Source organism: Chanos chanos, chromosome 4 (assembly GCF_902362185.1).
Source record: "Chanos chanos chromosome 4, fChaCha1.1, whole genome shotgun sequence".
NCBI classification, from domain to species: Eukaryota; Metazoa; Chordata; class Actinopteri; order Gonorynchiformes; family Chanidae; genus Chanos; species Chanos chanos.
The window spans coordinates 37,256,772-37,276,742 of NC_044498.1; the positions used below are offsets into that span (position 1 = coordinate 37,256,772).

The 19,971-nt window shown below is 42.7% G+C and overlaps 1 protein-coding gene across 2 annotated transcripts in view; it reads left to right on the forward strand.

Moving 5' to 3' along the window:
* Nucleotides 1-16,762, forward strand: part of arid4b (AT-rich interaction domain 4B) — a 38,566-nt gene extending 21,804 nt beyond the window's left edge. Inside the window, exons 8-24 of one of the 2 annotated variants that reach the window (XM_030770571.1) lie at nt 1,028-1,169; nt 2,509-2,588; nt 4,345-4,421; nt 5,666-5,814; nt 6,511-6,583; nt 6,812-6,906; nt 7,051-7,148; nt 7,873-8,095; nt 8,460-8,677; nt 10,874-11,056; nt 12,224-12,308; nt 12,515-12,722; nt 12,923-14,152; nt 14,402-14,512; nt 15,355-15,567; nt 15,978-16,124; nt 16,352-16,762. In XM_030770571.1, the coding sequence (XP_030626431.1) occupies nt 1,028-1,169; nt 2,509-2,588; nt 4,345-4,421; nt 5,666-5,814; nt 6,511-6,583; nt 6,812-6,906; nt 7,051-7,148; nt 7,873-8,095; nt 8,460-8,677; nt 10,874-11,056; nt 12,224-12,308; nt 12,515-12,722; nt 12,923-14,152; nt 14,402-14,512; nt 15,355-15,567; nt 15,978-16,124; nt 16,352-16,491 (3,472 nt within the window). In that variant the 3' untranslated portion in view covers nt 16,492-16,762. The remainder of the gene's footprint in view (nt 1-1,027; nt 1,170-2,508; nt 2,589-4,344; nt 4,422-5,665; nt 5,815-6,510; nt 6,584-6,811; nt 6,907-7,050; nt 7,149-7,872; nt 8,096-8,459; nt 8,678-10,873; nt 11,057-12,223; nt 12,309-12,514; nt 12,723-12,922; nt 14,153-14,401; nt 14,513-15,354; nt 15,568-15,977; nt 16,125-16,351) is intronic. The other variant, XM_030770572.1, reaches the window with a different exon arrangement.
* Nucleotides 16,763-19,971: the final 3,209 nt, after the last annotated feature.

Consider the following 19,971-nt stretch of genomic DNA (forward strand, 5'->3'; position numbering starts at 1 on the left):
ACAAATACACAACTTACTATCTAATCTCAGTGGACAAGCTTGATAGTGTCCTGGCAAAAGCAGCATTTCATTGTATGATTCTCAGTGTGTATGGAGTGTTGCTCAGACAGTCATGCTTTGTTTTTCAGTCAGACAAAACACAGAGTGATTTGTTAAAGAGGCTAGTGTTGAGTCATGCTGTGGTAGTTCCATAAGTACAGGTACTGTAACTTCTTGTCAAGCCAAAGGTTGATTTCACTAACGCTCTTGTTCATTTCTTTGCATTTAATGTGCCCCAGTGGTAGGAACAGAGGAGTTGATCTCATTCATGCAGAGACGATTCAATGTGTAGTTAAAGGCTATTGTTTTGTTGTGTGAATGCAGTGGGGTTGTTTAGATGGTGTGTGTGTGTGTGTTATACAGCTTGTTGATTGGCCATTCTGTATGAGTATTCTGAGTCGGTGCGGAGTGGAGAACCCTGCCTCCTAATTGAACAGGCCTCTAAGCCACCCTGCATATTGAACACCAACAAATGGGAACCCTCGTCAGTGGATAGAGTCTAATTAGTCATTATCCCACACCATAACAGGCCAGGCGGCGGATATGCACTCTTTTCTGCTTCTCCCTCTCTTTCCCTTTCTCTTCTCCGCTGGGTTACCTCAGCCTACAATGAGGTGTGATGCAGATTTCAGACCAAGCGGCACATACGAAACTAAGCTTTTTTCAGTTTTATTCAACACAGAGGGCACAACAGTGGGTATTATTTTCACTGTCTATATTTTGTTAGTGACAATTTCTGTAACTTTTTGGAGTTGCCTTGCTTTGTTCCTTGTTTGTTTTCAAGCGTAGCAGGTGTGTGAAATGAAAGGAAATGACTTTTGGTTAAGATGGATCATGAAAAAGTGACCTAAGATGTGTTCTTTCTTAGTGAGGAAAGAGGTTTGGTGTCACCTACATGAACAGTGATCAGAAAATCATTCCTCGTTTTGTAACAAAGTAAGAGTGCTGTAGTATTCATCTTTCTTTGAACCTTTTTCTTCCATTCCAGTCAAGAAGAAGAGTCATCTTCGTCCTCTAGTGAGGAAGAGGAGAGTGACCAGCAACAGAATGAGGAGCTGTTCGGCAAAGTGGTTTGTGTGGAAGGCGTTGTCACGGGCGACAAAAAGAAGACTACATGGTATCCAGCCCTGGTGAGTCACTTATGACTAATACCTTAACTACTGACACAAACATAATGCTCAAGAAAATGGAACATACATATTAAACATGCAGTGTCATATCTTGGCCTCCCTGATCTAAAGTTAACTCAGATGGATGAATGGGTGGATGGTTGGATGGAAGGATGGATGAATGGAAGATTGTTCCGGTGGATTAGAGAACTGCAGACAAGCTAGCAGTGACTATTCTCTGTGATGCTTATGTTGTGAGAACAGAACACCAAAGCTTGCAGTGTGAGAGAATTTAAAATCATTTAACAAGATGATCTAGCTCTCTGAAACAGAGTGAAAAAATTAAATAATAAAAAGGGACTCTTTGCATTTTAAATGTCGAGTGAACTTGGTGTGGTGGCTGATTTCTAAACATTCAGTAATTTATCATAACTCCCTGCAGTCTCTTTGAAATGGAAATGAATCTGGGGCCATAGCATTAGACAAAAACACACACACACACATACCCTGCCCAAACTGTTACAGATGTATCTGTCAGAGTTGCCCATTTGAAGCTGTAAGAGCTCTAAAATGGAGGCAGGTGTCATTTGTTTACTCTGGTATTGTTCGGAGAACACTGGGGATCAGAGCCGTGACACGGGCCCTTTATTTGTGTCTGTGAAATCAGCACGACTCCTCCTCCTGGTTGTTGTTCTTGGCGTGCTCTGGAATGGACTATCTGCTGCCCCCTAATGACACTTCTCAGAATGACAGCTTCAGGGAGGGAAAGGGCAAAAACAAACCAAGGGAAAAAAAAAAAAACAAAAAACAAAGCATATGATTGGCTGCTGTGTTTCTGAGACAGGAACAGACTGGCTGTAATTGTAATGCTAATGAGCACTGTGTAATGACAGCAGTGACAGTGACAGGTAGGTGTGTGTGTGTGTGTGTGTTTGTGTGTGCATACATTGTGAACACATATGAGCCTATGCACAGACATGGGTCTTTCCTGCTCCACTGCTTTTGGAGAGAGTCTAAGCCTCCTGGCACTCCACCCTGGAGGTTTCCAGGTTTTGTAACTCCCACTGCTGTGCTAATAAGCTGTATTAAACAGCATCACACAAAGCCATCCACAGCTCCGGGGAGACCTTTTTCAAATAAAGAGATGGAAATATCTATGGGGAGATGTTATGTATAAACTTGTTCTGCGATTTATCAAAAATGACTTAAAAGTTCTACTGAGATTTCATAACCCTTGTAGTTGTCTTTCATTCGTATTTTGTTTTGCTTATTCTTGGCCTTCTGTTCTTTCTCTCTGTTTCTCTCTCCCTCCCACCCTCCTTCCTTCTGTCTCATTCTCTGTCTTTTCTTCAATAATTAGGTCATCTCACCGGATTGTCATGAGGACGTGACTATGAAGAAAGACAATGTCTTTGTCCGATCCTTCAAAGATGGAAAATTGTGAGTAATCAAAAACTCACACGCACTAATTTTGTTATCTGTCCTAAATGGGGAGGGGGGGGCAAGGTCACTGCTGTACATCCCATAATATTAAGAACATATAGTCAGCTGTACAGAGACTGTATAGATCAGTAAAAAAGTTTTTTTTCCCCAGAGTAGTTGGTATTTCGGCCTCATTTTTGACTGGTAGATTGCTGGGCTTAGTCTCTTGAGCCAGTCTATGAAACATTTTAAATAAGAAGACTCAGCAGAGGCAGTGAGTTTACTGACCAAAGCACTGGAACCATGCAGACTCTGTGCTTCTCAAATGCAGAAAATAACTGCTCAAAGAAAAAGCTTGCCTTGACCTCCGTGGGGAGGAAGAGGGGGTGAGAAAAAGCAAAACATGATGTTTAAATAGATGGCAATCGAATCCATCCAGACCTGTTTTGGATGGCCCGTGGGCATGTGGGTGTTACAGTCTTAGATGGAATGGGTCGTAGATGAAGGTTATTCTGATAGATTTGTGGGTTACAAACTGTCCTTTAAGATTAAAGGGTACTCAACATCTCTCGCTACTCCTAAAGCCTTGGAGATTATGAGAGTGAGAGAGGAGAGAGAGACATGATTGTCTTCAGAGAGTGGTGGATTGTAATTTGGTATAGCTCAGAGAGATTGCATTCTTAGGAGCCCAGCTGGAGATACCTGTGGAATTGTGAATGTTTTAACACCCAGCCAAACATCCTTCATGCTCCCCCTACTGTGAAATAACGGCATTGCTTATTCCCCAAACCTCTCAGTTTTACCGTTTTATATAGGATAAACATAACATAAACCCATAAAATGAGACAAAACAAACTTAGACGAACCCCTTACACATACGTCAGATATTATCCTAGCACATTTAAAATGTTTCTTTGAGTCCAGTGATTCATAGCACAAGGAGAGCTGCAATCACGAATAAATGTGAATTTAAGTACTACAACACAATTCACAAATCATATCAGAGAAACGAGAGGGGTAAAAAACACCCTACCACATAACCGAATTTCCATATCAGTATTTGATTTTAATTGTTTCCTACTTCTCATGCACACATCGCGCCGTTTCAATGATGTAGAACTTAATTGCTGTGCTTTTAATGTCTGCGCTTTTGTTTTCAGTTAGAGTGTTTCTCTAAGATTAAATAAAGGTTTCCTGAGAAGCGCAACTTCGTTTTGCTTTTGTGCTTAGAGCACGTTGTGTTAATGATGAAGAAAACACCTGTTGGTAGCGAGAGCTGCTAATTAGCATGCTAATCAGTGCTGTGGATGGTTGGATTGAGCTCTCACCTCCCCTTCGCTGGAGAGCTTCTGTCTGTGTTTGCTACTCTCCGCTCCCCTCTGCTAACAGACCACAGCTCAATAACATTCTAACATGTGGTTGAATACACATACAGTCAGCATGTTTATTTAAATCCTGCAGCAAAGATTCTTAACATTAGGCTATGAGTGCCGTCTCCAATCATCTCCGCATGTTTTCTTCGTCTTAAATTGAGTTAGTGCTGAACCAAATGTGGGACGACAGTAAAGAATGTAAGCTAAGGCCAACGAGCCTACTGCTGCGTCTCCAATTTCGGAGCTCATAGCGAGAGGGAGAGATGATGCGCAGAAGGGTTCACTGAAAGGAGGCATGTAAACACAGCGAGATTCTGTGTTAAGTGACAGTGTTAGCTTGATAATTGAATATGATGATTGCTGATTGGCAAATGCTGATTGCTATGTGTTTTGCGTCACAGTTACACGGTTTTGCGGAAAGATATTCGGGAACTGGATGGGGAGACGGCTCCTAAAGCAGACGCGGGACTCAAGCCAGGTGAGAGGTCATAGGTCATTCCTGGGGAGATGTGAAATATAAAAAGGTTTTTGTTTATCTTAACATGTTGGAGTAAATATGTAATCTTGACATTGTATTGTTACACACGCACATATGCACGCACACGCACGCACACACACACACACACACACACACACACACACACACACACACACACACACACACACACACACAATATAGTCAAAACACCGTCTAATCACTGGAGAATAGATGGTGCCTGCACTCCAATTCTTCATACCTTCATCAAGGCATGACTCTTTTCCATGGTCTAGACCTAGTTTAGCTCAACTGTGAATATTAAAGCTCCACACTTAAGAATTCAGAAGCCTGGTTGGATATAAGTTGAGGAAATGAAAACTGTTTTTTTTTTTTTGTTTTTTTTCTGAAGCCTTGTGAATGCGGCCTGCCACCTCAGAGTCTATTTCTGTTTGAAATCCTCACGAGCTCTCTGTTTGACGCCCACGTATCCCAGCAGCAGCTCTGCCTGGCTCATCATTACAGCAGAAAACATCTTTTCATTATTTGACTTGTGCCATTCACTGGTTGTTGACTTGTAATGTAGAGTGCCAATTGCCAAGGCTTTTTTGAAACCCGTTTAAGACTACCCACAGGGCGTGTGTGTGCGTGCGTGCGTGTGTGTGTGTGTGTGCGTGTGTGTGTGCGTGTACACACGCACGCAAGCACACACATATGCATGGGCAAATACATGTTAATGTGGAGCCTCACAGATGGTAGCATCAGAAGAAATCTCATTATGTTACATTGTGTAACTGTTAATAAAACTGACAGCTTTTTCTTTGAGATACTCTTCCCCTGCAGTGAATTTGGATTTAATTATTTTATCGTTTGAATTGAGGAAAGCACAGATTCAACATTTAGCTCTCTTTATTTATAACTGTGATAAAGCACTACTTTCATGGTGGATGAAACTGTGGTGTTGTTAAAGATACGTATACATGCTTTGTGGGATACCATTTCAAAGACGGTTGAAAGAAATACGCACCTTCAAATTTTCAGTGTCCTAAAAGAAACGTTAGGACAAAATTAAAAAATGCAATCTATTTAACTGATATATCTTAACATTTTATTCAAAGATACTGGTAGCTTTGTACAGTCTGCTGATATAGTTGGACAAACAACGGATGTGACCATGTTGCCGTGGATAACTTGTCCTCCTGGGTTGTCTAACTGCTTATGTAACCATATGTGTGTTTTTAAATCAGCTCTCGATGCAGCGTGGGATTTCCAGCGTAACGGAGCAGTGCCCAGCACATGGAGGACAGAAGTGAAAGACGAGAGCTCCAGTAGCGAGGAAGACGATGAGGAGGAAGAAGAAGAACAGGAGGAAGATGGGAGCAGTGAGGAGGAGGAGGTAATAGCAACACACATGAACAAATAAGTACACAAGTTCATACACTGTCCCCTGACCACACAAAGCAAATCAGAAGGAATTTCCTGGCCCCAAATGAAAATCAGATCATTTCATAGCAGTTGTGTGTTTTACGATTCAGGTTGCATAAAGTTAAGGCAAATCAGCAAAAAGATGTGAATGGAGAACAGTGCTTCTTGAGTTAGAAATGAGCTTGGCTAGATCTTTATCACAAAACTCATTTGCCAGACTAAAGGAATAATCATCTGATTTAAAATTAGTGACTCCTCCAATCCTGTACATTAATATTAATAATACAGTAATGGTGTTTGCTTTTATGATCTTAATATTTAAACTGAAATTATGATATCTGAGTAATTGGGTTGATGTCAGAGCTGTTAGTTAATGAGACAACAAAGTCTTCATTGCTAGGAGCACACTCATGGAAGAATAGAACATTCTGAGATTCTCAAGGAAGTTACTGGTACATCAAGAAGTTGAATCGTTCATTGATTGCAGCTAAGTATTCCGTTTAGTGCAACGCAGAGTTGTTTTTCTTTTCCTCCGGCACCGTGGCCCTCCTTATCTGTTCACGCTTGGTTGAAGAATTCTCTCAGTAGAATAGTTTTTCTCTCGTTTCTGCATCAGGGTGTCAGCTTACACTCATTTCTGTACTGATTTGTCTTCCCTGTTTTGTAGGAGGAAGTGGAACCCTTTCCAGAGGAGAGGGAGAACTTCCTTCAGCAGCTGTATAAGTTCATGGAGGACAGAGGTAAGTGAGTCCCAATTTACCACCTCCCGGAGTCTCAGACATCGTCTTTAGTGCCGTCTTACATTTTACACTTATCGAACATTTGGAGACATATCTAAGATGGGTTTGTCTAAAATGGGCTTGTCTAAAATGGGCTTTTATGTCTTTTTTTTTTTTTTTTTAAGAATCTAATGGTACGCTCTCTCTCATTTTCCCTTTCTCCTTCCTCTTTCTCTCTACCTTTCACAGGAACTCCCATTAACAAAAGGCCAGTGCTAGGCTACAGAAACCTCAACCTCTTCAAGCTTTACCGACTGGTACACAAGCTTGGAGGGTTTGACAATGTGAGTTTTACTACAGAGCATCTGCTACTGACCTTTACTTTCAAACTCAATTTTTTCCCCTGCCTTCCCCCCCCCCCCCCCAGATAACTTCATCATCAATGACTAAAATACCGCTCATGCTCTTTTGCTGTCTTTCTCTCCCAGATTGAAAGTGGATCCGTCTGGAAACAGGTCTACCAGGATCTTGGTATCCCCGTGCTGAACTCTGCTGCAGGCTACAATGTCAAATGTGCCTACAGAAAGTATGTAGTCCACAAACCTACCTCTTCAATCCACAATGTGACAGAACTGGTTTTGTTTTTTAATGCTGCATTTCTCTACACCTGTAGTTACTCTGTCTTTTATCTTTATATCAGAGAGGATCGAACCTGGGGGCTGAGTATGAATTTAAAGTTCAAAAGAACAGCACAATCCTAAGTACTCCTTAGTGTGTTGGAAAGTATCAGTGGTCAGAAGTGTGCAGTAGAAACTAAGTGAAGAGAGTAGGCAGTTTCATTGATCAGTTTGGGATTTGAAATTCACAGCAAGCTCAATTTGCTTCGCAGGAATACACACTTCAAACAGTTACAGGATAGCTTTAACACTCCATGCTTCTAGAAGTCTCTGGGTTTCTGTAGTAGGGGCGCTCCGTGCTCAGTGCTGTATATCACAGCAATATTTTCAATTCTCCTCTGAGGCATCGTGTCTTGTAAAAGTATTTGTTCCGACTAATCTCTACACCCACCAATTTAGATAATTAGCCCATGCCTTGAGCCAAGGACAGAAGCTAATTAGTTCAATCAGATTTTGTGGCGAATACCTGCAGGATATGTGATTTCTAAGGAGCATTGTGAATCATGGTTTTATAACTTTGGATAACAGTTTCATAACTTTAGCTCTAATGTTTTTTAGAACGTGTGTGTATGTTAATTCTAATGGAGCCTTGTTTGCGGGCTTAGCTGAGGGTAATGTGGCTTTCTTCCACAGATATCTGTACGGCTTTGAGGAGTACTGCACTTCTACAGGGATAACCTTTCGCATGGACCTTCCTCTGAAAGCAGCTGAGAAGCAAGGTCCTAAAATGGAGGGCAAGACAGAGGGGACAGCAGGAGGTAACAGCAACTCTGTCACCCCAAGCTCAGTGAGCACGGGAGAGGAGCAAAAAGTCCAGAAAGAAGGCGAGACCAGCAGGACCCAGTCTGACGTTAAGGTAGGTCCCCTGCTTTGTCTCATCTGTCAAACTGCTCAGACCTTAATGAATCATTATATCACTACCTGAATTTCCATTAATGATACGCTCTGTGCATGTGCAAGAGTTGGCCACTGCTTTTAGTGTGGGCTTTAAAACATTTCAAAATCACCAAGAGGGATGCTATTGGGTCTTATTGTGAGACCCTCTTATTGGTTACGGTCACATTTAGAAGAGATGTTAATAACAGTCTTCAGACGCTGAAACCAGCTGTCATTGACTTGTGTGAGAAAGATGTTGCATCATTGCTTACGACGGTGGAACACACCTATAAAAACAGTGAATGATTATCTGAGTCGTAAAGCGTGATAATCTCTCTCCACAGGAGGACAAGCCAGAAGCAGCTGGACCAGGCAGGACTAAAGTGGACACTGACAACCTGAAAGAGGAGGAAAATGACCGTGGTGACGAGGAAGAGGACGGTGCTGATGAAGACGCCCATAAACACGAGGCAGAAGAACCTGGCCTGACATCAGCGTGTCCACATGCAGACAACTTGAAGGCAGAACCGTGTGAGGAGCAGGAGAACAAAGAGATATCGGGGTAGGTGGATGCCATATTCAGGGCTGTTCCTTTATCGCCAATGGAGTCATAGTCAGTGCATAGCTTTGTGAACGCTCAGAGAGAGAGAGAGAGAGGGAGAGAAAATCTAAGGGAAGGCTTACACAAAGAAACAAGTTTGTAACAAGAGAGGGAGAGAGAATGAAGCTGGAAATAGCAGCCAAATCAGTTCAGAGACAGCGAGATGATGGGATGGAGAGATGGAGAGATAGGAATTGATGGAGATACAGATGGATAGAGTAGGAGGGGGTGACTGCAGTTTATCTGGGCTTACAGTAAAACCCTTTCTTGACTGTTTGTGTGCTCTCGCTGACCCAGTCCAAGGCCTCTGTTTGACTGTTCTGCTCTAGTGAACCAAAGTATGGCAGGGCAATCTCTGCTTAAATTGTATGTTGGTCAGAGCACTCTCTCACTCTCTCTCTCTCTCTCTCTCTCTCTCTCACTCTCTCCCTCTCTCTCTCTCTCTCTCTCTCTCTCTCTCTCTCTCTCTCTCTCTCACTCTCTCTCTCCCTTTCTCTCTCGTGCTCTCTTCCCGTTTTTGTTTCCTTTTGTTATTTGGAAGTGTGTTAGCTTTGAATCCATGTGTGTGCAGACAACAAATAGCCTGAGCTTCACAAAGCACTGGACTGACTGACTTAGTATTTGTGAAACATCGCTGCTGTCTTCTCTTTCCCTCGCTTTGGAAATGTTTCCCAAAGCTTTCTGCTCTCAGCTGCTGCCCTTTCATCTCCAGGCTTGTGGTTTTTAATTCTGTTCAACACTCCCTCGCTTTGACACGTTTTTTTTTTTCTTCTATTAATGTTCTGCGGATATTGATAGGTTGTGATGTGCGAAGCTGAAGGAACTAATGCAAGAGCAGTAGACTGGCCGTACTGTTGACTGTTGTCTCTGCTTTCCAGTTTCAGAGAGAGAGATTATACTCGCAGCTCATTTTTGTAGTCAGAGGTGACAAGACTCCCATTCGACGCTATGTTTTTGGTTTGCTTCGATCATACCCGCCTGCCCAGCCAATTCGACTCACTAAGCGTTTGCTGTCAAGGGCTGTTGCGCTCTCAGAAATACAGATTGACGGATAACGGAATGACATGCTGTTTGGGGCTTCACGTGGAGAAAAAACTGTGTTGAACCAGGGAGATGGATGTGCAAACAGTGAGGGGGGGGGGGGTTCTTCTAGCTGTTATTTGAACATTTTGCTTGTGGAAGTTGGAGACAATCTCTTGAGTAAAGTGTTTGAGACATAATTTCCACTGTGCTTGATTGTAACACAGAGATAATGAAGTTGTGTCTGACTCTTTGACTGAGGTGTTGCCAAAGTTATTCAGAATGAATGCAATTACTCTTGCTTTGTCAGTGAATGTGGTTGAAAGGGTAGTTAGAGGTACTCCCAACTGGTGCATGAAAGTTTAAATAGAGTTGTAACAAATTTCTGTTCACTTGGTGAGCTGGAAACCTGGGTCCTGCCTAACACCTTGCTACCTCGTTGTAACTGCCAGTGAGCTACAGCTTAACTGAGGGGGAGAAGTCTTGGCCTGTTTCATCCTGAACCGTATTTGCAAACACATTTGCTTGTGTGAGCAGTGAGTGTATCGTGTATAAGTGGGCCTTCTCTCGCTTTGTCATCTAACGTGATGTAATGGCCTGTGCTGTGCTTTCGCTGTGCCAACTTTCGCAGTCTGCCCCTCCCACCTGCCACTTACCTTATCTACAGCACCCCCTAGTGGCCGTTTAGCACCACTCTAACCTAATGATTATAAACTAGATACCAACCCGTAGAGTCACAACAGTTAGCTTTGTTTAACATCCAGCAGAATTTGAATAGAAGAGAGGAATAGTCCTAGTTCAGGTTAATTTACTAATTAATGGGTATTAAAGGTAGACTTATTTAGTCAAATGAACTGTGTTCTCTTACACTGTTCTCTTACACTTACACAGGATTATAAGGAAGAGAATATTTAGCTGGCTGATGACCCCTTTGTGGCCTCTCTTGGGTTTTTAAACAGAGAGAGATTTGACCTGGTGGGGAAACATTTTAGGAGAGTTTTAGAGTGAATCAGTTAGCCTGGATAGGGAGAGCGGGTGGAGAAAGGGTGGGGGGGTGGTGTTGGTTTTGTGAGGGCGTGGCTTTGGTGCCTTATGGGAAGCATAGGGTCAGAAAGTGCTGAACTGTCTTTCTTGCAGGGATGACAGCAGTCAGGAGGGGGAGGAGGGGGAAGAGTTTGAGTGTTACCCCGCTGGGATGAAGGTGCAGGTGAGATATGGGCGAGGCCGCAATCAGAAGACGTACGAAGCCACTGTGAAAGAGGCAGACCTGGAAGGGGGAGAGGTTCTCTACCTGGTGCACTACTGTGGCTGGAACGTCAGGTAAGGCAGGACCCGGGGACACGACTTTGCCTTTACACTCAGCAGAGCTAAGACCTCAGGGACTACCTTCCCTGCAGGTTGTATTTTTTTTTTCCAGGGCTAGTAATTTATTAGATATAATTGTATTTTCCGAACCTGAAACCACAGGGTTGCCTTCAGAGAAAGTCTCCTTGTGGCTGATAATCCAGCTGAAAGCTTGGCATTTCCAATTCTTGAATGGAGGAATTGCTTTCAGCACAGGTTTTTTTTTTTTTTTAAAGTCTGATGACCAGGCAGATACCTATACGTGTTTCAAATCCAGTACTCAAGGGTTTATCTAAGGAACTGGTATTTCTGTGACTAAGAATCTGGCACTCTTAAACTGCCAAAAGCTCCTTTGTTTTTACCTCTGAAACAGTTTTGTAGGAGTCCCATAGTGGATCACAGTGTGGCCATCTAGTGGTTGTAAGAGAGAAGCAAGGCATCTTTTTGACATTTAACCAAAGCATTGCTGACATTTAAGTGTTGACAGGTTGATTTCCAGTGAGGAAGGTCCATGAGTCTATTCCATGTCTCAGTTATGTTTGGTGCCCCATTCTGACCCGTCTGTCTCTTGTTTGATGGATTACATTTTCCCTTATATTCAGTTTTAGCATTGGTGTTGTACAGAGGTGAGCAGAACTCTCCCCCTCTTAAAGTGTCTGGAAAAAAGGACGAAGGATTTTCTCAGTGTTTCCAGTAGAGACAGGTGATTCATTAGCTGTGAAAACACAACTCTTCAGCTGTTCTTTGTTAGGGTCAGAGGTTTGGTGTGTTACAGATGAATGGAACAATTTTAGATTGTGCAGGTGAGTCAGACATAGACATGAAGCGAAATGTCTGTTGCCTAGATATCAAAGATTTCCTGGCAATTGTTGTGTGGGTCTCTTGGGCAGTGAAAGTGGTAGCTTTTTTCAACACTGTTGGAATCGGTTGATGAACCTCTATCTAAGGGTCCTGTTGCAAGAGGAAAGCACAACGTGATGTTTTATCCCCATTTTGATGAGGATCTGACCGGATAAGACTTTGTAATCCTGGTTTGATTTCAGCCGATGTTGTGGTTTGGTTGAGGGAGAGGTTTGGGCTGTGATCGGCTAAAGAGTTCATGCTAATTAGTAATGTTTTACATTGACTCCCCTTTTTTAATAGGTATGATGAGTGGATCAAAGCAGACAAGATTATTCGACCAGCCAATAAGAATGTGCCTAAAATAAAACATCGCAAAAAAATAAAGGTAAGGCTTGTCCTTGAATCCGTCCTTGGCACCAGATACTGTCATTTTTTTCCTGTAGCGTTAAGAAAAGATTATTAGAAGAGACTTAAAAGATGAATACGTAATGTAGTTTTTTTCATTTTCTGTTGTTGTTAAAGTTTATGTCCTTGCATGGGCACAATCAGTTGTTCTAACATAAAAATGTTTCTGACGTTGACAACTTGCAGAACAAAGCGGAGCGAGAGAGAGACCGAATAGATAGACTAAGCGACAGAGAGGAGCTGACTCCATCGAAAAACAACCGCGTGAATCGCTCCTCCAAACCCAACGGTGGCAACGACGTTTTCTCCAAGATGGAGGACAGTGATGAAAAAGGAAACCAGCAGACGCCAGTGAAGTCTATTGAGATTACCTCTATTCTCAATGGCCTTCAAGGTAACTTCAGTTATTCTGGAAGTTTCTACAGTCAAACAGTCATGTTTCTATGTTACATTAAGCTTTAATATAACATAGAAACAAAGCTAGCTTATGGTAATAATGTGAGTTTTTGTTGGTATTGATACTCCAATTAAACTTTAAAGGTTAATAGACCAGTTATCGCTCATTGTTGACTTGTCGATATTGTTTCTCCAAAGCATCTGAGAGCTCTACAGATGACAGTGAACGTGAGGAAGATGATGAGGGTGACCATGACGAAGAGGAACGTCCAGGGGGTCGAACAAGCCTCAGGAAAGGGGCTCCCCAAGAAGCTCCTCACATGGCAGAACACTGGGAGGGCTCGGTGCCTTCAGACGGGTTCAAAACCTCAACACCTACAGGCAACGCCCAAGACTCAAGCACACAGGACAGCCCCGAAACGGGCAAACGCAGAGGACAGTTTGAAGTGGAGGGAGGAGGTCCCGGCACCCGCAAGAGGAAAGCGGAGGGTCAGGGGGAGCGGACGCTGAAAAATCAATCCAAAAGCAAAACCAGGGGCGGCAGGGGTGCGGATTGGCTGCCCAGCAGCTCGCCTAAGAAGCCAGACGAGCGGACGTCCGCCCCCGGAGATGAGCGAGGGGATCACTCCAGCAGCAGCTCTGACGAAGAGGGAGATCCTCCTACGGAACCCCAGGCCAAAGAGGAGCCTCGGGGACATCCCAAAAACAAAAGCTCGCCCTCGAAGAAGTACAACGGCCTGAAGGACAAGACCAAGGACGGGCGATCCTCGGGGTTCTGGGAAATCCCAGAGAAACGGGCCAAGATAGCGCCGGGGATGGAAGAGAGGACGCCCAGTTGCCGAACCAAGGGCCAGAAGGACGTGTGGTCCAGTATTCAAGCACAGTGGCCCAAGAAGACCCTCAAAGAACTGTTTTCAGATTCGGACACGGAGGCCGCCAACTCCCCTCCTCCGGCCGTGTCCGGACCTGAGGAGCAGCAGCCAGACGCAGAGCGGGAGGACGAAGTGGCTGAAGAACCACCAGAGAGTGAGAAGACCCAGGAGTACCCCAGCAGCGGCAGCAACTCCGTCCTTAACACGCCTCCCACCACACCCGAATCACCGCCCGCCGGCAGCACCGTGGAAGGGTCGGGGGAGACCAGAGCATCTAGCCCTCCCCCTCAGGGGCCCACTCTGGCTACCTGCTCCCCAGCTGTGGCCTCTCCTCCTGGACCACTAATAGAGGAGAGTGGGGGTGGACGCAGCGAGTCTGATAGCAGCACAGTGGAGGTGGAAAGCCTAGGCGGAGAGCTCCAGGAACTTCCTCAGGAAGAGCGGGCAGGATCCCCCTCCAAAGCCTTTGATGGAAGCCTGTCCTGCAACAGCAACAGCAACTGTAGTCTGACACTGAGCAGTAGCAGTCAACAGGAGATTGAGCAGAAAACCAAAGGTAGGAAAGCAACATTTAGAACAAGGATATATATTACACAAACAAATATCATTTAAATGTAAATTAAAGTGGATTTCCACTGGCCTTAAATGAATAAATGTAGGATGTGGATTATCCTGTGTCTTAATTATAGAAACAGCCTCAGGCTGTACTTAGGAAAAAGAAAAAAAGAAGGCATAAAAATTTGTAAAATGTTATGATGGAAATATGAGAGCAACTGAGCTCACTTTGTTCTTGTCCATCACACAGCTGCATCCAATCAAAAGCGGCACAAAGAGTCCCAAGGGGGTGGAGCTTCAAAGAAACACAAGCGGAGCCACAAGAGCTTAAACTTGCATCCTAAAAAGAGCCGAAAAACAGGTAGGGAAAACACCCACTCGTCTTTGCCTCTCTTCCCTCCCGTGTTTAAATGCTTTGCTTTCAGGGAACTCCTGACTGTTGCTTGTCAGTTTCTTTACAGAACTACTGATTGGGCTATAAGCAAAATTGATGCATTTAGAGTGAAAGTACACCACTGGTTGAAGTGCTCACAGAGTTTAAATGAATCCACTGACTTTGTGTTGTTGTTGTTGTTGGCTCATATCTTAAATGACTGAAGTATTTCAGAGTTTTGGTATGTGTCAGTGGTCTACTGTTTTGTTAGTATTTGGTAGACAAGTCCTCTGCAGAATAGTGACCCTTTGGTTGCTGCTAGAGCCCCGAAAAATATCCAGAGACAGAGACAGCTTCCCACACGTTTTTCCCACAATAATTATTAGATGCCTTTTTAAAAGGAGCTGTATAATTAGCTCATGGTTTACAGCTGCTTGTTTAAAAGTATGTAAATAGTGCATAGTCGACACGTGTTTCTTGCTTGGAGATGCTTGCAAAGAAAAAGATGGGCTATCAAGACAGGTTTTCAGCATCTCTGTAAAGTTCTAGCATTTTAATCAACTTGTTTACCATGGCCAAATGTAGATTACTGTATCTTTGAAAGTGTGCGGCGTGTTGATGTTTTTTTAAAATGACGACTTGTTTGAACTTCGTAACTTAAGCAGACATGGTCTGAGGTGAAACTGACTTACCGACTGAATGCACGGATGAATTTAGTGAGATGTTCTCAGTCTTTATTTTCTCATTAGAGACGAATAGGAAGACCTGCCCTTCCACGACTTGATGACTGACAAGTGTTGATCTGTGTCTCTCCGCTCCTCTCTCCTTAGCCCACAGCAGCGACAGCGAAGACCAGTCAGTCAGTGAGAACACTGCCAAACCTCCCACACCCAAGACCAGCGCCGTCGACCTCAAAGCAGCCATCTCACCCAAGTGTTCTGGGAGGGCGCCCCCTTCTGGCCATAAATACCACAAGCACGGGGACACTGAACACAGTCATCATGCCAGAACAGCGCGGGTCTACAAATGGAGCTTTCAGATGTGTGAGTGCAATAACCATGCAGTTAGTTTGATCATTTAGGGACTTTTCCTTTTTGGGGAAGCTTCAGTGAAAAGGTTTTTTGTTTTTTTTTTCACTGAAAAGTGTTCCCTGCACATTGGAGGCTTACTATAATGACAGTATTGGACAGCTTTTAGCTTTAATTTTCAAGTACATCTTTTTTTATTGTTGTTACCCAATCAAAATGAAGCTATATTCATGAAAATCAGTTTAGTTAATCATGTTAGTTCAAGCTGCGTTTTTTACGTCTGGGGCCAGAGCACTAGTCTTGGCTCTCAGCCTTGTCTAAGCCACAATTTACCAACTGTGTTTGTGGTAGTAATTGTGAAAGCTTTGTTTCAGTAAAAGAAGGAAAAATCATTGTTGATTCCGTTTTTGTCTGTGCATACCCAGCGGACCTGGAGAAGATGAGTAGTCTGGAGAGGATAGCGTTCCTTCAGGAGAAACTGCAGGACATCCGGAATCACTACCTCTCCCTGAAATCCGAGGTCGCCTCCATAGACAGAAGACGGAAACGAATGAAGAAAAAGGAGAGAGAGAGTGAGTGTACCGCATTTCTTCTTTTCTCATCCCTGCATCCTTACTGCCCCGCACTAAATAGCTGAACAGATGACGGACAGCCTTATGACAAAACTCTAATCGACGTATTTCCTCTCAACCTTTTTCGTGCAAGATTTGTCAAATACATGTTTCCTTTCTTTCAGTTTTATGTCACTGCAGCTGTGATTAATGTCCTTTTTGGCCTGATATGACTGTGTTTGTCTCAGCAGGTGCAACAGCGGCTTCATCCTCCTCCTCTTCCTCGCCGTCCTCCAGTTCTCTGACAGCGGCCGTCATGTTGACGTTGGCAGAGCCAACGGTGTCAGGGTCGACACAGAACTCTGGGGTGTCGGTGGAGTGTAGGTGACAACACGAATGGAGACCCACAGCACTGAGCACTTAACCAGCACCTAGCCCCGCCCTTCCCTGCCCCACCAGGCCCCGCCCATCAGGCTCTGAACTTTTATAAGAGGACAGTCAGTCAGACTCTTATAAACAGACACAAGAACCGGGGCACAAAAAAAAAAAAAAACAGACCGGAAACAAACAACAACAAGCACTATTTTCTATCGACAACTGTTTCCTTGGCAAGCTAATTGCACTCAAGTGCACTTTTATGAAAAAAGGAAGGTTGGGGGAAGGGGGTGGGGGGTGGGGGTACAAAATGTTAAAACTTTTGGAAACTTTTTTTTTTTTTTCCAAGCAATAATTGTGTCCACATACCTTATTCCATCCTGTCAATGGGAGAGACTGATCTGCAGTGGTCCTCCAGTGTGGTTTGCATTGTCTTATAAAGTTGGTCTAAAGTACTGATCTCTCCCTAGGCAACTGCTCTTTTGTAGTCATTTAAGAAAGTACTCCATTTGATCATGTTTTCCCAGTGTCTTGCCCCTTTGAAAAGCCTCTTTCAAATCCATACGCCTCATACCTACAGCTGTATCCATCACCCAGTTTATCCATTTGAATGCAGTGGCAGAGATGTGTGTCTATGCGTGTTTGTATGTATGTGTGTGTGTGTGTGTGTGTGTGTGTGTGTGTGTGTGTGTGTATGGTTCAGTAAATTGTACCAACTGTATTCTCATTTTTGAAGCTGGGGTTTAGAAGCAGGGCAACAGAGGAGTGTTTAACTGAGAAAATTCACTGACAGCTATGAAGCAGATGAGGTTTTAGAGACACTGTCGTGCCTTTGGGTCCTCCCGGTATGGCACTGGTTAATGATAAAAAGGAATTCACAGCGGTAAGATAACTTGTAGGGTTGTGTTTATTTTTCATAACGCCTCCACAAACGACAAAAACATCCATCATGTTTAAAATGTACAGGAGTGACAGTGTCACAGCACCATCTTTACCTGACAGTTCCCTCCGTCAGAAGGTGGAGACCAACCATAGAAACCCTCATGAATGTTAATTAATGTTTGTTAGATATTATTTGATACTTCAGTAAGCCTTATAAAAAAGAAAGATAGATTTATTCACCCTCCAACCTCCCACTTTAAGAGTTACTCATATTTGATACTGTGCATCTTCAAATTCTTTGAAAATATGTTGTCTTGTTTACAAAGACTGAGGAGCTGTGTGTGAAGGAAGAAAGAAGACAGGCTAAGGGCTGATCCGTAGTAGTGCTGATGTTTATATAAAGAGACAAAAAAGTATGGAATACATAGAATTCAATAACTCTAAGCTAAAATTTACTATGATTGTAGAAGGTTATGTACAGAGAATTGTTTTTTTTTCCTGACAGCCAAGATTTAAATGTATTTTTACTACTACTGAGTATATTAGGTACCCTTTGGGTAGGGTTTTAACGGTTCATGTGGCAGTATTCGGACGTGCAATGACAAACCCTGCAGGCTTAGTTATGTGAAATCCAATAGAACGACACAATTATGGTCAAATTTACTTATAGATTTTTCTCTACTTATGTCTTCGCTTTTTTGATTTACTTTTTTTTTTACCCTCTTAAAACGCTCCATATTTAACACATCAACTAAAAAGCACTTCTCTGCCACATAGAGATTTTACACAAAATTAAAGTGGATTTTCTCAGTGGCCTACTTTTTGCAGCAGTTGACATTTGGTAATGTATCAGAAATGTGCTTTGAAAGCTAGAAATGCCATTGATTGTTTGAAGACTATGAGACAGAAGTTGCCATCTTGAATGAAATTTCAAACTCGTCTGATATTTGTGACCCTATTCCAAAATCCATCTTGTTTTTGTGTCTGTCAGCTGAGCATTGTCATTGGGTATTTACGAGTAACCTTCAGTCTTGGCCATGGAGAAACCACTCTTTTCCCAAGAGTGCTGAGTTCTCAGCCTAGAGTCGAAGGAACTAATCATGAGTCAAATCAGTTCTGGTGCTCTGTTGAAACAACAAGAACAACAAGGAAAAACAGGTTTATCTTTCTGAGAGGAGCACACTTTAGTGTGATAAAGTGAAGCCACCCCCCCACCCCCCTTCCAAAAGTTTATGTCTGACCAGGGAAAGGTTACAGATATAAAATTGCATTTATAAAGAGAGTAACACAAATGTGTGTACAATACTGAAGACCTCTTCAGTGTCTCCTTTGTAAAGACTCCCTGTTGTATCATTACCTGAAAGTCTGAACCGTTTGGCACTTGTATGTAATTGTATGCCTTTGTTATACATTTGTATATTGAGAAGTGTGTTTTGAGTCAAGCTATTTAATATCTTGCACTGTTAATATCATGTACTTTTCTGTACAGACAGTTTTATGGTTTTACCTGTAGGTTCTGTGTACATTTTGAAGGCAAACACATGTCCTCTTTCTTTCTTTCTTTCTTTCTTTCTTTCTTTCTTTCCTTTGTATTTGCTTTTTTCTTGGTTTGTTTTGGTGTCACTTCCACGTGGAACAGATTTAGTTTAGATTTCATTTTATTTTTCATGCTTTGTCCGGAGATTTTTTAGTATTTGTCTCCCTTTGTCCTTGGTTTCTTTTCTTTTCTTTTCTTTTCTTTTCTTTTCTTTTCTTTTCTTTTCTTTTCGCCTGTACTAGACATTTCTGTGGTTTCAAAGTATTTTCCAATCTGTACATGGATTGTAAAGTTTTATGGATCTTTACAAAAAAAAAAAAAGGTCCCAAGATCATCTGCGTGAGAGAGAAAAGTGGCAAAGGCTTATAAGAAAGCTCTATCATATTTATGAGGCTCTTCAGAGGATGGACATCATGTAATTTATTGTACAGATGTAAGCAAAACAAAGCCTCTGTTTGAAATAAATGCCATAGTTTGTGAATTCTAATGTCTTATGTCGGTGATTATCGTACTATCCCTGAAACTTGTCTTGGGTCCTGTTTTTTTGTTTGTTTGTTTTTGGGTTGTTTTTTTGTTTTTTTAACACGCCTCAGCATACAAAGTGGACTTTGGTCAAACATAAGTGGTCAAACAAGTGGGTGGTTTAGTAATACAATTTATTTTATCAAATAAAAAATGAATATATAAATATGGTTACAGAGAAGAATGATTTCTAATTGCCACAACACTCCTCCACTCTGAACGCTTCCAAAATCCCCGAGTGGTTAAAAAAAAAAAAAATCAGTAGGTGTCCAGGTATGAGCCTTGTGAATAAATTAAATAGATCTGTGTGTAAAATGGAGTCTAGAGATTATGACTGAGCAAATTACATAAACAAGCAACGTTCCGTCCTTTTGATAAAATAATGTAACAGTTTATTATAGCAGATTCTGGTTGAAACTTAAATTTTTAATTTGGGCGTTCGTGTGCAACACTCCGCAAGGGGTCTTTCCGAGAACCTGGATTACGCGGAGTGCAATTGTCCTCCAAATTAGAAGGGTTTTACGACGCTCAGGAGGGAATTGGAGTTTGTGG